This window comes from Vicugna pacos, chromosome 2 (genome assembly GCF_048564905.1).
Source record: "Vicugna pacos chromosome 2, VicPac4, whole genome shotgun sequence".
NCBI lineage: Eukaryota > Metazoa > Chordata > Mammalia > Artiodactyla > Camelidae > Vicugna > Vicugna pacos.
Genome location: NC_132988.1, coordinates 81,087,037 through 81,105,185, shown reverse-complemented (window position 1 = coordinate 81,105,185; position 18,149 = coordinate 81,087,037). Strand labels below are relative to the sequence as shown.

Genomic DNA, 18,149 nt, shown 5'->3' with positions numbered 1-18,149 from the left:
ATTCCCAGGGTGGAGGTGACTAGAGATCCCAGGAGAAAAGCAGTGCAGCTGCCCATAGTGCTTCAGCCAAAAGGAGCAAGAGAAACACAGCTCTGGGCAGGGCATATGCAAGGGGGCATATGGGACTAGGGGAGTTCCTTATGGATATAGGTTTGTTGTTGTTGTTTTGTAGTTGTTGTTACTATATTCAAATGAAATTTTGTTGGAAAATTTCAGAAGAATAAGTGATAGTTACTTGGGAAAGTCCTTTAAAAAGGGAGACAATTTCTGGGTCTGAACGAAAACAAAATGTTGTTCAAGAGAAGAAATTTAAGTATGACTCAACACAAGAAATTACTACTTGTCTCAACAGTGAAGAATATTTACATTGTCATAAATGTTAAATAATGATTTAAATAAGAATTGTGACATAATTATTTTAGAAAGAAGTACATGTGGTGTGTGTGTGTGTGTGTGAAGTGATAGCTGTTACAGTATTAAATCAGTTGAATAATGTTTAACATTAATAGATTTTTTAAATATCCACTTAAGCACTTCTTTAAAAATACTGAGGTAACTAGCAGAAGAAATTAATCATTTTCTTTATAAACGTCAAAGTATTATTTAAAGCTCTATGGACACTTTTATGCATAGAAATATGATTGCAAAAAATAATTTGAAAGAGTCATTTTCTATTTCTGGGAGATCCAGAGAATCTCTACTAAAGAATAAAAACTGTACCCCTAATCTCAGTCAGAGTTCAGACTACCAAGCTTAGGGATACTCTGCAAGAAAATGTAGACAGCCCACTACTTTAAGAGAGTTCATCTGAAGGCCAATTTACTGAGCCTCACTTGTCTCATCTCTAAACTAAACAAGGTCACATGGAACTAGCTAAACTCAAATGCAAGACAAATAACAAAAATGAGGCAGATCAGGTACAAATGGCAGCATCACTTATAGAGGAGAGTCTCTACTCAGACTCAGCCAATGGCTGCCATGAAGGCCCATTGTTGCTAAGAGGCCCAATGGTTCAAGAGAAACTGCAAAGCTGAGTTTTTACATGAAAGCTCCAGATTTTAAAATAAACACACAGTGCCTGCCAAATCGAACCCACCTGCAGGCCACTACCAAGTCAGAGATTGCCAAAGTGAGACCTCTAAATTAGATGAACATGGATGGCCCCTATAGGGCAGTCTGATGTCTCATTCCCCAAAATCTGTATTGAGTATATGAGTTTCTTCAACACCAGAGGGGAAGTTTGTTTTATCCAAACCTGACACGCTATATTACTTCACTCCATGACTTTCCCCTTCACTGTGAACACTCACAAATCTTCAGACCCAAGATCTGCATACAGCCTCTATCCAAGGAAGCATAGTCATCAGCAGACAAGTTCTACCAAACACGGCTGGGCCAAAAAATCAAAGAGGTATTCTCACAGGGACACAATCGGGTAAAAAGTGTCATAAATCTGTCTTTTCAGACATGTTAGTCCACAAAGACAACAATCCCTCTTAAAAACAGAGGACACTGTCAATCTCAGGAGTATCTTTTCATCTTTCATGAGAAAACTTTTAACCACCACTGCTAATTATCTTCTTGGTTTACAGGTCTAGAAAGATGAAGACCATGCTTTTTTTCCTATACATGTTGGGAACTGTAGCTGCAATCCCGGTAAGTATCCTTTCTTCTGTTACTACATCTCTCCCTCCTGACATTTAGTTTAGAAATCCTTCATTTAAAAAGTTCTTATAAAGTGATTTGAAATTCTCTTTTTTATTTTAATCATATTATTTTTTCCCAAGCAGGGAATGAATGACTAGAAAAAATGAAATGTTACTTTTTAAAAATATATTTCTTTCAGAACTATCAGGTTCTGTAAGATACAATTAAAAATGCAGCTGAAAGTGTTGACTATCAGTTTATTATCCAGGGAACATGCCCAAATAGCCAAGAGAACAGGAAGAAATAAATTCTCTGATGGAAGCTCATCACATTAATATGAGAAATCTTGGGGTAAATACCCACATTCTCCAGTTGCATTTTCTTCAAGATCAATACATACTGGCTGAGAAATTCTGAGTCTGCAATGAAAACAGGAACCAATAGTTCAGGGACAGGAAAGGGTATGGTAACCATAAACTGACTCCTAACTCATCCTTGGGGATCTGTCCAAGCAAACATGCTGAAAGCAGACAGGACTAGAACATTCTTTTCTTCACAGTCAGATATAACTGGCCCTGCCATTCACACAGCAATAAATCAGCAAATTGGATCATTTGAAACTATGTCAGCAGCCTCAAAATACATGAAAACTGACTTTTTGTTTGTTTGTTTAATGAAACTATGGTTGGATGATCATTTGGCTATCTCCCAAATGATCCATATCATCCTTAATCAAACTAAAGGATTGATGCCAATTTTTTCCTTTTCACCAAATGGAGAAATCAACCTCCTTCAAACAGAAAGAGCAATTTATCTCTTGTCCTTTCTCTCCCTCCCTCTCTACTGCATCTACAATTCTGTCCTACTTTCTGGATAGCTGGTAGCTAGCTTCTGGTTAACAGCTGTGTCAGCAAAGACTAACACCATGCCACCCAGCCCAAGCAGTTCTTAGAAAACAGAATTCATGACCACCGCTAAGAATCATGCTTAAGTAGTGAGGAGCTACTCCAGCTGGAATTATACATTGTCCTCTGAAATTAAAAAAGTGGAAGAAATTATGTTCAGCACATAAGTTCCCACAGAACCATTGTTTTCTCCTGAAAATGTGTTTTACCCTTGCAGCTGTTGCCATCATGTAAACAGTCATCAAAGTGTCTTTGAACCAAATGTTTGAATGACACACTTGCATACAGACAAGTTCCAGATGTTTCCTTTTTAGAACAATCTGTTCTCATACAGACCCCATCAAATGCTAAAAAGCGAAGTAACTTCTCCAGGGATTTACCTATTAACAAGCTTGTGTCATTTTCCCCTCCTGCCTGAATTCTCCAGAAGTAAATGGATTCTGTGTAGTTAGGAGACTCCACACAGATTTCCAGAGAGTATGTTGTTACAAAATATACCTGTGGACATAGTGATGAAAGAGAACTTCACTTTCTGAAAATTTCTGAACAAAGATAAGCTGCTATGTTTTTTATGCATTTCTTCCAGCTTGCTGAGGGGGAGTGGGGGAGGAGGAAGGGCCCAGGGACGGGGAGCAGTTCTCCACTAATAAGCCTAAAATCTCCTCCACTGTTGTCCTCCATTGGGCCCCTGCCAGCAACTTGCCAAGCTGGCCACCATTCTTTCTCCATTTTCCTCTTTAAAATGGCTTCTTTGGAAGAGTTTTCAAATAGTATTATTCCTTTTAGTTGAAAAGGTAATAAGAAGCAAGAGAGCAAATCACATCTAAAATAAATCCTATACTCCATGGCTTTCTTTATATTATATAATCAGCCCTACAGGACCTGCTAATGGAGTAAAGATGAGTCCATCCAAATAGAATCTGAGTTTTAGACTTACACTTGGACCTGTCTGACATCTGAGTGTCCACAGAATCTCTCTAATAAAGATCTGTGATGAATACCTGCCTAAGGAATCAGACAGTTCCTATTATTACCACTGTATATTACTACTAGCTAGAGTAATTTTTCATTTGGGTCCCCCGTAAAATTCACAAAATGCTTTATATACATAGCTTTATCTTGATATTTCTGCTCACTTCACCTCGAGAGATGAGGGAGTAGAGATTAACAATTTGTCAAACCACCGAAAGACAGTAAACAGCAGAGACAAGACTTGAAGGGAGGCCCTTTATCTCTAAGTCCAGTTGTTCAACTTCTCCATCATGCATCACTGCCCAGCTCTTCATGTATGCCTCCAATCTTGCTAGACATAGAGCCATTCCTCTAGAGGAAGTGACACTCCCTAGCTGTTCACCCCTCCTACATTTGGTGTCTGTTTCACACAGTTTTTTTTTTCCACACAGTTTTTGAATTAGTTCTAGATTGAATTATTTGTATGACATGATTTCTTGATGAATATAAGACCAATAATGTTAGGAAAGTACACAAATCCTGAGTAAAAAATCTGTAACTTTTTCTGCTAATTATCAATGAGTACTTAAAAGTTAAGAAAATGTACAACACTAAATCCTATGGTTAATTTAATTTCAACTTTCTACTAAACAACATTTTTCAAAATTATAAAGTATAAATACTTTTTAAAAGTTAAAAAAAGAAAATAATTTAAAAATCAAAGGTTGCTATTACTGAAATCATTTTTGCTCTATTTTCTCACAATCTCTGCATATGTAACATTTTCCTAATCATGATTCGGATTTCGTTTCATTTGCTTGTTCCCTTTAAACTTCTAGAAAATATCTTTTAGTTGATGATACGAAAGAAGCATATTACTGCTAACAATGATGACAAGACAGTAACTAGAAATTTTAAACATTAACATCTAGACATGAATAACACAAACCAGTTTTTAATTTTTTTCAGACACAAGCAAGGTTCCTATCTGATCATTCCAACCCAACTGCTGATTCCTTGAATTCCTTCCAACAGACTGAAATGCTGGTAACAGCTGAGCGCACTGCAGTTCCCACTGTAAAGGCTGAAGATGCAGAAAATGAAAAGGAAACTGCAGTATCCATAGAAGACCATCCCAACCATAAGGTACAAGTCACATGGTTGTACTAATAAAATTGGTTAAGTCTCCAAAGGTCTCAATTTTAAAGCATGGTCAAAGAGACTACCTCATTCACTGTAAGTTGAATTTTTTTTTAAGATATGATCTCATCAACTGCCTCCTATCACTAGAAGAACTGTGACAATTAATGAGTTTTCCTTGGGCTGAGGTGCTGCATAATCGTTCCATTTCACAAAGTTCAAATTCAGGTTAAACTTATAGCTATTGAATGTGAAGAACATCATAAATTAAGTTTACAAGATATAATGTGAAGAAAAAGAATAATGAATATTGAATTTTGGCTTATGAATTCTAAATATGATACAGATATCACATTATCATTTGTTTCAATAATAAGCTTTTTTTCTTTTTAGCCTGAAAAATCTTCAATACTAAAGTCAGAGGAAGAAAACTATGACCAGTTAGCAGATCAAGACCCAAGTTATGGCCAAAACCTGGGATTACAGGATCAAGAGGAAAGTGAAAGTGACTTACCAGCGAATTTGGAGTATACACCAACTGAAGGTACATTGGACCTAAAGGAAGATATGAGTGAGCCTGAAAAGGAAAAACTCCCAGAGATCACTGATTTCCTTGGTCATGATGTTAGCTCCATTGTAGATTCTAACCAACAAGAAAGCATCACAAAGACAGAGGAAAACCAACAACAAACTACAAATGACTCACATCCTCAGTTCAACAGGAGCAGCAAACATAGCCAAGACCTAAATGATCAAGGAAGCCAAGAGCAGGATCCAAATATTCCAAATGGAGAAGAGGAAGGGGAAAAAGAGCCAGGTGAAGTTGGTACCCACAACGATAACCAAGAAAGGGAGAGAGAAGTTCCCAAGGAGCATTCTGACAGCAAGCAGGAAGAAGACATTACCCAATCTGATGATATTTTGGAAGAGTCCAATCAACCAACTCAAATAAGCAAGGTGAAGAAAGATGAATTTGAGCAGGGTAACCAAGAACAAGAGGAGGAAAACTCCAATGCAGAAATGAAAGAGGAAACTGTGTCAAAAATCAATAAACATGATCAAGATACAGAATGGCAGAGCCAAGAAGGAAAGCCTGGCCTTGAAGTTAACAGCAACCATGAGGAGACGGGTAAAAAGACTCTTTCTGAGCCTTTGCTGGTGGAGCCTACTGATGATGGTAACATCATGCCCAGAAATCACGGGGTTGATGGTGATGGTGATGATGGCCCCAGATACAATGCAAGTGATGACTACTTCACCCCAAGCGAGGCTTTCCTGGAGAATGAAAGAGCTCAATCCAATTATTATCACATCAAATATGAGGAGCAAAGAGAAAAAGCACATGAGAATGAGAATGTGGATACCAGTGCACCTGTAGAAAACCAAGGGGTGAGATTATTTATAGTGATTGCCTGATAAAGTGTTTTATCAAAAAAATAGCCATGACCTTTCTCTGTGCTCTTGCAATCTCTTATGCTTATCTCTATCAGTACATTATTCCAATATGTTGTAATTATTTTTCTCTGCATCTCCATCTCCATCACTGGGGGGAAATGCCTGTTTTATTTGGGTTCCCCTAGAAGCACACCCTGGACTTTAGTGTAGTTTGTTTGAGAAGTTCAGGGAACAAAGAGAAGTGGAGAAGGGACACAGGAAGGAAAGGAAGCTAATCAAAGGTACATCATTAAAGCCATGTAAAATACATTCCTCTGAATCATGCCATTTAGAGAGTGAGGGAGCGGTGGCTTTTATACAAGCTGAGAATTACCATGAAGGGTGTTAATTTCTCAGCACTTCCAGTCTGCCTGTTAAAAGAGCAGGCCAGATAGACTGCCACAGCTTTCCAGGCACAGAGATGCTGATACTGGCAGTTGAAAGTACCTGGCACTAACTGGAATGGTAAATTCTGACAGATATGAGAGATGGTAGAGACATGACAACTGCTGCTCTAATGCCTTGAGAGCAGGTTCCAGGTCACAGTCAAGTTGAATCACCAATGTCTAGCAAAATACCTCTAACATAATAAAAGATCCAGCAATGTTTATCGATTTAGCCAAAAAGGTAAAGAACAATGACTTCAGCTACAACTTTATTACGGAAACACACACCAAAATGATCACCAAGAAATGGCAGCAGGGTTGGGGAAGGGAAGAAGCGTATTTTTATTTGGTTGTTTAGTCATTTGGAGCTTTCATGCAAAATCCTGGCAGCCACCCACCAGGAGCACTTGACATAGCTTTTTGTGGCCAAGTTCAATCGTAACTTCAGTTCCTAAAAACTCTGCTGCCAAGCTAAGGTAGGAGTTTTCTGACACTTTAGAAACCTGATAAGAAAACTTTCCTAACAGCTCCACAGAGATTAGTGATGTAATCATGTCTTAACTACAGAATCCCATGGTAAAATTACATTTCTACTGCTTTTCCATACCCAAAGGGGAGGTTCCAACCTTGCTTCTTATGTTAGTTCCAACTTCTATTGGGTAATCCCTAGAGATATAGCACTGAATCCAGTTAATAAAGATAAAAATGGCTCCTGTTCTCAAAGGGTTATGTCTACTTCTACATTTGTGGCTGGTGTCTCCTGAGATTGAAATGATTTGGGTATGAAAAGCTCTGTGAAAGGGTGTGCAGTGGAAATGTAAATTATGTAATGGCTTTCCCCTAAATAGACTTCAACTTCTGCTCTTGTTATTATAAAGGCCAAGAAAGTAGAGAGCTCACTGAATGAAGATGACAGCTCAACTGAAGGCAACATGAGGATGCATGGTGTTGGTGAGTGCCAGCTAAGCAAGCTGTCTGTGACGATGTCAAGGAAGAGATGGAATCGGCCATGTTGGGCTATCCCCACCTCTTCATTTGCAGCTACTGTACAGAATTTTCCCTCTCCCTGCCACTCCCCAAGGAAATGCTCCCATAAATTGTTGACATTCTCTTGCGCGCATTTGATATACAACTCTGGTAACTGTGTTTACAAACTGGAAATCCGGTTGCAGCATTACTGCAAACACTAGAATTCTTTTTCTCTTTTGCATCTAAGAAGAATAATTAATTCTACCTTATTTACTCTCAAATCCATAATTTACCACTGAATTTAGATCCCATATTTACTTGAGACCTAATTTTCAATCATAAAATTTTGAACTTCAACCAATAAAATTCTTATGGCTTATTTAATTAACTTTGGGCCAACTTGCACAGCATTGCACTATAAACATCAGACTATGACTGCTACAGGCAGGCAAAGCTTAGAGCTGTTTGTTCTTTTTAAATCCACAATGCAAACTGCACAGAAATCTAGACTTTTGTGTAAAACGGTCTGATGTCAAAGAGTCCCACCTAAAAATTAACACATCCATTAAAAAGACGCCTAACGTTTTCCCAATTTTTTTTTCAGTAATGAAAATGGAACTAATTGCCACGATGAATTTGAGTTTACATACTAAATTTAGCTTTGTCCATGTTTCCTGTCCAAACTTTTCTGTCAGATTCTTGCATGAGCTTCCAGTGTAAAAGAGGACACATCTGCAAGGCTGATCAACAGGGAAAACCCCATTGTGTTTGCCAAGATCCAGTGACTTGTCCTCCTACAAAACTCCTTGACCAAGTAAGCATTCTACAAAATGGTCTTTAAGGGACACCAAGCAGTTAGTGATTTGAATGAAAGTCATTTGCAATTGAAATCTTTGTTTAAAAAATAATAATTTCCCAGGTTATCATCTAATATTTAAGTAATAGTCAACAGAAACAAATGCCAACAAAACAAGAATTTCAACTGCACGCTAAAACAACGGCATTGACGTAGAATCCAAATTAAAACTCATTTTAACCTTGGAACATCTGCAATTTTTATTCTACTGAGTTTATCTAGAGCTAAACTGTCATCACCGTTGGTATAACTGAGTTGATACTTCCGTGCCAAGTGGGACAGTTATGATTTTAATGGCCTCACCTACCCGACCACATCTTTGGCACAGCAGTTCGTCAAACAGCCTTTAAGGAGCAGAGTGTTTTCCCAATGAACATTCATAGATTTGAGCTTTTTTTCATTCTTGTCTTTCCTAGGTTTGTGGCACTGACAATCAGACCTATGCCAGCTCCTGTCATCTCTTTGCTACCAAGTGCAGACTAGAGGGGACCAAAAAGGGGCACCAACTGCAATTGGATTATTTTGGAGCCTGCAAATGTAAGAGTCCATCACTGCTGCCAACCACTGTTGCTGAAAGGGTTTTCAGTGAATCTGAGTAATATATATATTATATAATATAATATATTATATTATATATGTAATTATATATATATATATACTCATATATATACAAAAAACAATAACAAAAAAAAGCTAAAGGTAGTTCTGAATCCAGGCTGCACATTAAAATAACTGGGAAGACATTTTTTTAATTAGAAGAATAATTTTCAGGCTTTAACTATAAGAGATTCCGATTTAATTGGACTAGGTTGGAACCTCAGCATTGTTTTCTCATTTGTTTTTAAAGTAACCTAGGCAACCCTAATGGGCAGCCAGGGTTCAAAACCAGTGTGATAATGGTACCCACTCAGTAACTGAGATGAGTCATTGGAATTTTGTAAAATTAGTTGTCCTCTTCTCAAGTTACGCCTCCACCAAGAAGTTTTGATGATAACATATTCTTTCAGAATTTTTAAAAATCATCTTCCTTTCCCAGGATATTCTCAATTGTGTTTGGATTTCCTGGTCTCTAAGTGATTCTCCACATTAGCAGTGCTCACTAACCTCTCCTCTCTTTCCTGACACACAAAAAGACCCAACGTCTCAGCTTCCTTGGTGTTAGACGTGGCCACATGAGTTGCTCTGTCCAATGAAATCTGAGCAAAAATCATCCATGTGAGTTCTGGGCAGAAGCATTTAAGAGCTGGTGTGTGGCTCTCCATGCTCCCTTCACCTCATGTTGAGATGGTGTTGAGCCTGTGGCATCTCCACCATCCTAAGCACCAAAGAGACTGCGATGAGCAGAGCCCTCCTGCCATCTTGCATTGGATGTGTAGCAGGATGGAGAAATAAACGTTTGACGTGATGTACAACATGACGGCTATAGTCAACACTGCTGTATGGTATATTTGCAAGTTGCTAAAAAGTTCTCACCACAAGGGGTAAAAAATGAAAGTAACTATATAAGGTGATGAATGTCAACTAAACTTACTGTAGTAATCATTACACAGTATACTTAAGTCATTATGCTGCACACCTTAAACTCATGGTGTTGTATGTTAATTATATCTCAAAAAGCCTGAAAAAATGGTAATAATCTTTTGTTCCTTTAAGCCACTGAGATTTAACATTCTTACCATGGTATAAGCTAATTTGTCTTTTTTCTCTTTTCCCGTAATAAATAGCTCTTGTAACCTCCACCTCTGAATTCCAACTCTCTGATTCTAGAGCAGTGGTTCTCAGCCCTACCTGCACATCAAATCAGCCCTACCTGCACTTCTGGAACGATTAAAACATCCTGATGCCGAGGCTCCACCCTAGACCAATCAAATCATTATTTCTTTGAATGGAAGCTGGCATCTGGCATTTTTAAAATACTCCTGGAAATTCTGTTATGCCACCCGGGTTAAGGAACCCTGTTGTGTTGGAGGGGCTGTTAGTTACTGGAAACTGTTAAGCATCCTGTTTATGAGGACTTTCATGGGACAAGAGTAAGACCCAAAAAATAAAATCAATTTGCTTTCTCTTGGAACAGCTATTCCTGCTTGCACAGACTTTGAAGTGACCCAGTTTCCTCTAAGGATGAGAGACTGGCTCAAGAATATCCTTATGCAGCTTTATGAGCCTAACCCTGAACACGCTGGATATCTAAATGAGAAGCAGAGAAATAAAGTAAGTTATCCATGGTCAGCTGCCTAAGCGTCTGTCTTCAGGCCTAAGGAAAAAGGTTTCAAGGGGCAGGGGGTTGGAGGTGGGGTTCCTCTCTCTGCATATAAGTAATACATCTGGGTAACACATATGGATTAACAGAATACTAGTGGTCATCATTCATGTCACAAGGTTTGGGACACAGACAAACCACCCCATTCCTACACAAAGGGAATACCCTGAGCAAGGGCTCTTGAACATATACCTAGAGCAGGCTCTACTGAGCAAAATGAACCTCAATTCAGCATTTATATGTTCAGGCCCAGATATATAAATAGGGTGGTAATTAGGTTTGTTTGTTTGTTTGTTTAATGGAGTTACTGGGGATTGAACCCACGACCTCGTGCATGCTAAGCACACACTCTACCACTGAGCTATATACCATCCACCGTGGGCCCAGACATATTATTTAAATCTAAACAACATTTTTGCCTTCATAGGCGAGATACAGACTTACGATATATGGGAAATCCATTACTAGAAGTGTCAGTAATATATTAAGATTTAAAAATGCAGAATACTGCTTCCAGAAGTTCCCAGAGAAAATTCATTTATCAGATAGTTATTCAGTGCATCCCAGGTACCTAAAATTGATTTATGTGCTAGGAATATAGAAATGAACCAAACAAAAATCTCTGCCTTCCTGAGCTTAAATTCTAGGCAAAGAGACCAATATATTTCTATATACATGTATGCAAATATGTAAATATATGCAAGTAAACATTTATACAAATACATGTATAAGTTATGTCAGGTGGGATGAAACATGCTATACAAAAATAAAATAGTCAGGAGGGCGTGTATTAACTGTGTCAAACACTGTTTACAAGTTGTTAAGATGTGGGCTGAGAGTTAGCCACTGATTTGGCATGTGGCACTCATAGCTGGCCTTGACAGGAGCTGTTTCTGCTGAATGGGGAAGAGAAAAGCCTGAGTGAACAGGGTTCAAAAGAGAATAGGAGGAAAGATGTGGAAGCATTTTGCTGAAAAGGCAAAGTGTGAAACAGGGTGGCAAGTGGAGAGGAATGTGAATTCAAGAGTCCTACCTACCTATCAAGTTCCCATATTAACAAGGAGGGAAATTGGTAGGTGAGTTCACAGGAACAAGCAGAAGTTCTGTTCTGTTTGCTTCCAATTACTCGTTGAAATAATGGGTAATGTCACAAGCTATGAGTTTTATAAGCATTGCCCCCCCAAAATTTCTGTCTTTTCTCTTTAACAATGCATCGACACAGACAGCCTTGAGAGCATTAGGTACAAAACAGGGAAATTTCAATGGAGATGCCAAACAGTGTCACACCAGGGCTAACCTGAGACTAAGCAGTCACTGGAAAGAAATCCATACAGGATTAAGAAACAGAGTACGCCAATGGGGGGAGAGCAGGACTTTTCACTAATAAACAATTTTGTCTGGGTCAGTTCAGCCCTTTTCATTATAACCTCATAGTATTTTTTTAAGAAATGTGATGAATATTACTTTGTTAAAAGATCAAAAAAGATTTATATTCTGAAAACCACAGGTTTTTAAAAAAATATTAGCTATTATTCCATGTAGAAGTAAGAAAGGCTGTAGTGTCGACAAGGAGTGTAATTTGTTTTCAAATAACATTCTGGGCTTGTTTTCCTCTGTCATGTTAGGATTACTCCTCAAGTAAAGTTTAGCAAGTGACAATTCCATTACACTTGCCTGATTCTCTATTGATCTTCTCCCTTCCGAATCTCAGGTCAAGAAAATTTACCTGGATGAAAAGAGACTCTTGGCTGGGGACCATTCCATTGACCTTCTTTTAAGAGACTTTAAGAAAAACTACCACATGTATGTGTATCCTGTGCACTGGCAGTTTAGTGAACTTGACCAACATCCTAGGGACAGGTAAAAACTTTCACCTTGTCATTACTATGTCATCTCCCTGATATCATGTCTAGTTATTTATACAGAAAATTTTTAAAAACAGGTTTAGGAAATTTCCCAGTTCCATTTCAGAACACAACAATGCCAAACAAATATGGTTAGGTGTCTAAACACAAAGCTGCTTTGAAAATAACAGAATATGGCCACGCCACAGCTCTCAAGTTTACATGTTAGGGTCCAGCCCCCCACAAAAACTCTTTCAACTCTTTCTTTCTCCTTTCAACTCTTATCTCCTTCAAGATAATCTGATTGGCCCCACTTGGGTCAAGTGCCTACATCTGGAACAATCAGGTGTGGCTGGTGGTAAGAGCCAGGCTGTACTCATATGATTGCTGGGTTCACCCCTATAAATTTAGAGTGGAGGGAGGACAGTTCCTAGTGAAGAAGGAAACCTTGTGAACTGACGCCCCAAAAGCTGTCTATCTTACCCATAAATAGTTTATTTCATTTGCAGCTTCTCATGATTGTATTATTTATTTGCCATCTTCAGCAACCTTGTGGAAGAAAAATGTCCTTGCTGATCCTGAGTTAACTTTTCATACATAAGCTACTCAGTTAATAGGCTGCCATTTATCTCATTGCAGAGTCCTGACACACTCTGAGCTCGCTCCTTTGCGCGCATCTCTGGTGCCCATGGAACACTGCATAACGCGCTTCTTTGAAGAATGTGACCCCAACAAGGATAAGCACATCACCCTGAAGGAGTGGGGCCTCTGCTTTGAAATTAAAGAAGGTAAATTCATTATCAGTCCAGGGAGAGTGGTGTCCTCTTCTCCAGACAAGCCATAAGCCCCGCAGTCCTCACAGAGAGGTCCTGCTGTGTGTGCAAACTAGAGACCTAGAGACCTAGAGACCAAGAGACCACAAGGTGGCAGCGTCCCAGGGAGAACTGCTGTCACTGCAAGGTTCTTTCTTACTTCCTTTATGATACTGTTTTCAAAGGGTAGCAAGAGTAAACATTTGGAATAACTGCACTGAGGTCTCAGCAGTTGGCTAAGCCTAAGAAAGTGATGTGAATCCAGAGAGCTGTGCCAAATCCCAAAAGGCTACCCTTCTAAAGAAGGAAAGGTTTTTTATATCCTTCCTTAACCTGGGTATTGGGCTAAAGTGTGAAGAGTAAAACAGAAAGCCTGATTCTGACAATAGGAGATGCCAAAAGAATATCAGAATTTATTAGCACATTATTAGCACTAGCACATTACAGATTTTCACCAGTTATGCCCAGAAGTTATTCCTTTAACCCAAAAGTGATCCATTCCTGCATCTTCAGTGACAGAAAGAAAGAAAGAAAGATAGATTAATTTAAATTTCTCCTACAGTGAAGGAATTTAAATTGAGAATTTGTTTTGCTAGGTTATGTCTTAATCTACTTCCTTTGCTTTTCCTAAGTTACAGTTGATTTCTATGAGCATGTTTTTAATAATTGAGATTTGAAAGATGAGCAATCAAAACTGCAGAATATAAAGCAACAGTGAACATCAGTTCTCCAAAGCAGAGGTTTAATACATATGTTTACAACATACATACATGTAGGATGAATATGCAGCCAAAAAATAAATTCATCAACAGTCAGAATTCCCCTCAAAGAGGTAACTTGTGTGACCTTCACTTTAAAAATATTCTTCATGCATATGTACAATGCCTTGAAATTGTAAAAAAAAAAGCTGGAGTATCAGGATTCAGTTATTTATTGATAAACAGAGAAGCAGAAAAGGTCCCTTTCCTCTACAATATCATTCTGTGAAATAAGCACAAATGAAACGAGCAAAGAATGAATATTTTTGTAAGCATCTTGTTCTGTGTATTAGTTGTCTGTTTCTGTGCAACAAATTACACTAAAGCTTAGAATCTTAAAATCTCTCTCAGTTTCTGAGGATCAGGAATCCAGTAGATTACCTGGATGGGACTGCTTAGAATCTGCTCTGAGCTCACTTACATGGCTACTGGCAGGAGGCTTCAGCCCTTTCCCATGGGTTGCTAATAACATGGTATCTTGTACCAGAGAGAGACTTAAAAGAGAGAGTCCAAGACGGAAGCCACAATGTCTTTTAGAATCTCCTATCAGAAGTGAGGTACTTCTGCCATCTTCTGTTGGTGACTCAGTCTGACTCTGCTACAATATGGGAGGAGACCACAGGAGGTGGGGATCACTGGGGGCCATTGTGGAGGCTGACAACCACTGCTGTCTCCATCCTATTAACATCGATGGGAAATTAACATGCTATTAAGACCCTGACCCATGCAAATGATGTCAATTTCCTTTCTTAAATCTACTCTATTAAGCACAGTACTTACAAATTCAAATGTATCCCTAAAAGTGACTAACACTGTTTTTTCTAGGTCCCATATTAAAAAGACAAAATGTACCCAAGCACAGCCACCCTATCCCCTTCCCTCCACCATTATCAAGAGGAAAACTTAGCTGGGACAGGACATATTTATGTGTGCTCTTTTATATGGCGCATGATTATAAAGGAGTGACCCAAAGGCAAATTTAAACAGAGGCCGTTTGAGGAAACCAGTTGCGCTTCGCTGTTCCTTTTGAGGCTTCTGGAAGCTCTTCAGCATGTGGGCTCACTCAAGCCCTGTGCTGGGTGACTGGGAGGAGCAGGAAGGGCTTGAAGTTCAGTAACTCACAAAACTCCTAATGATCTTGTTTGTTCACTGTGGTTTGGCCATGATTATGTTATTTTGAAGAAGGGAAAGAATTATCACAGAGTAAGCCAATAAAGCAGATATTAAGTATTCAATCAGAACATGTAAACAAGTTACTGCTTTGAGATACAGCTAGGAAAAGAAAAAAATAATAATAATACTAATGTCTATTTGTAAGCATATTCCTCATTCTCTCAGGACTGAGAAATCCACAGAATAAGATAAATTTTAGCCAGTGGGGTCCTGAATTTTAACTTCCTTTGCATCTCCAGATGTGCTGAAATATCCCAGCTCTGTCATTAACTAGCTAATGTGAACTAGGGCATGCCACTTAACCTCAGCAAATCTCATTTTCCTTGTGTGTAAAAATGGGGTTCAATTAAGAGGTGAAAGTCTCATTTATTTATTACCTATGACATACCATGTGTTGACATATATCCACGTTAATCTTAGGAAAACCTTCCAAGTGAGACTAATAGTGGAAACGAGTCACAATAAGCAGGTCCTGCTAAGCCACTTAGAGACACTATCCTCAGAGTACTGGAGGATAACCAAGTGTTTTAAATAGGGGAGTGATTTCACTGGATTTGTATCTAATAAAGATTCTTTTGATTACATTGTGCATAAGCCAGAGAAAAGCTGTAGTAAATCCAGACAGAGTTGATGAGAACATGAATTAGGGCAGTTATAATGGGGAAAAAGAAAAGTAAACATACTCAAATACATTTTTTAAAAAGCAACCTATAGATATATTTGAGAATATAAACATATTCAAGATGTATAGCATGGAGAAATAAGAAGACAGTGTTTGACAGGAAATATGTCGGGACAGGAAGCAGACAGTTGAGAGACTGAGAGCAAGAGAAGTACCACGCCTAGGTTCCTCGCTCAGGCCAGGCAGCATAAATAGAGGTACCTTCCAGAGATGGAAAATTAAAGAACAGAAGCAGGTTTGGGAGGAAATGATAAATTCTGTTTGGAACACACGGAATTTTGAAGTACTTCGGTGACAGTGTACAGTTGATAGAAGAATGTGTGGTTGTGCTTTTCAAGACAGAGTTTCGGAATTTAAATACATATTTGGAGATTATTAGCATACAGAAAGTAACTGATACTAGGGAAGAGGAATTAATTCCCTGAGGAAGATGGGCTGAGTTACATGGAAAAGGGTCTTGGGTTGAACACCAAGAACAAAGAATAGACAAGGAAGAAGCAGTTCACCAGAAAAGAGTGAAAAGTCTCCTGAAAGGAAAAAGAAAATAGGATGGTGCCATGTCTAAGGAGGTGTTTCAAGGAGGAGGAAAAGCACACAGTGCTAAGTGATGCTGAGATGTCAAGTGAAAGACGGGGAATATTTGCTGTACGTAGAAATAAGGATATCCTTGGTGGCCTTGGTGAGAGAGTTTTGGTAGAATGATAGAGATGCAAGCCAGACACTGAGAAAGAACAGGAGATAAGAAAGGCTAAAGAGTGAATGTCTGAAGGCAGGCAGGAGCTAGAGAGGGACACAGAGCCCGGGGAAGCATTTTTGAGAATAAAGAAGTCTCGAGCTCTCATTCGTTCACTTATTCATTCATTCACTCATCAAATCTTTACTGATGGTCTACATAGTGCTAGGCACATTCTCAAGGCTGGAAATGCAGCATATTTAAACATTAAGGGGAAGGGTCCAGTAAAAATAAAAAAGGAAAGATTGAGGACATAAAACAAGAAAAAGAAGAAAATAGGGGAGAATTCTGAAAAGATGAGAAGAGATCCTGGGCACAGGCAGAGGATTCACCTCAAAGTCAACAGGAGGGACATCTCTCATCTGAAGAACAGAAAAAAGACAAAAAAACAGGAGTGCGAATATAAGTAAATTTATAAGGAGCAAGACTATTAACCCTACCTTACAAATGAAGCCAGTGCTCAAAAGAAAGTTACCCAAAGTCAAAGTTACCAAAAAGTCTGTAATTTTTCCCACTTTTGGGGCAAGATGAAGACTTATATCTGGCAGGAAAATTACGTGGTATCCCAGACAGGGTAGTAGTTGAGTATGCTTCAGATTAATCTGCTTTAAGCATCTGTTTAACAATTATTGAGTGAGGTGGGCCATGGTGGTAAGGAGTGGTCTTATATCCCTGAGAGGAAGCTGTCTTCTTCCACAGGTGTGGCAATAAGTTCTTTTACAATTACTTGATCGGAACTTTGATTTAACTAGCATCATACTTCTGTTTATTTGGATTTTTTTTAGCAGCCCTTATAGATTAATGTACTTAGCTCTTCTTGGCTGGGCCTCCCCTCAACCACCTCTATTAGTGGTTCTCAACCTACATAAGAACTACCTGCAGAGCCTTCTAAATGTATACATGCCATTGGCCCACCCCTGGGGATGCAGATCAGGAGGCCAGGAATGAGACCCAAGAATACATATTTTTTAAAGTTGCATGGGTGATGTTGATGCATAACCAGGATTGAGAACCACCAATACGGCCTTACTGATGGCTTCTCTGACCCCCCAGCTCTAACACTGTTTGTTCATATTACTATTCTGGTTACTTTCTAAAACTGTATTTTGTTTTTGTTTTTCACAGAAGACATAGATGAAAATCTCCTGTTTTGAATTAAGATTTGAAAGAACGCAAACTTCCCAGCATCCTCCCCTGTTCTTATCACTTCTGAAGTACATGCAGCCATAATATTTGTAGATTTATATTTAGCAAAATGCTTGCATGTCTGAGAAGACAATGAGAGTCACTGCTTGATAACAGTATATGCACCAGGCATTTAACATTAACTCTGAAAATAAAACTCTGAAAATAAAACTCTAAAATTAAGTAAAGTCAATATATGCAAAATATCAAACATTGTTCACTGTTTGTGAACAAGAGTTTAACTCATCACTCTCTGCATCCAATTATGAGATACTTAAAAATGATAAAACTCAAAAAAAAGTAGGTTCATTTTGTCTGTATTATGTGCACTTCAAAAAAGTGAAATAATGTTCTTTGTTGTTGATGTATATTATTTTCAATATCTTAATATCCTAATAAAAGTCCATAAAAATC

General features: G+C 38.5%; 1 protein-coding gene across 2 annotated transcripts in view; it reads left to right on the top strand.

Moving 5' to 3' along the window:
- SPARCL1 (SPARC like 1) overlaps positions 1-18,149 on the top strand; it is a 42,701-nt gene extending 24,552 nt beyond the window's left edge. The window contains exons 2-11 of one of the 2 annotated variants that reach the window (XM_006198178.4): positions 1,593-1,656; positions 4,473-4,649; positions 5,037-6,032; positions 7,342-7,414; positions 8,128-8,246; positions 8,705-8,825; positions 10,363-10,499; positions 12,260-12,408; positions 13,032-13,180; positions 17,676-18,149. In XM_006198178.4, coding sequence (XP_006198240.1) covers positions 1,603-1,656; positions 4,473-4,649; positions 5,037-6,032; positions 7,342-7,414; positions 8,128-8,246; positions 8,705-8,825; positions 10,363-10,499; positions 12,260-12,408; positions 13,032-13,180; positions 17,676-17,704 — 2,004 coding nt within the window. In that variant the 5' untranslated portion in view covers positions 1,593-1,602 and the 3' untranslated portion in view covers positions 17,705-18,149. The remainder of the gene's footprint in view (positions 1-1,592; positions 1,657-4,472; positions 4,650-5,036; positions 6,033-7,341; positions 7,415-8,127; positions 8,247-8,704; positions 8,826-10,362; positions 10,500-12,259; positions 12,409-13,031; positions 13,181-17,675) is intronic. The other variant, XM_072943143.1, reaches the window with a different exon arrangement.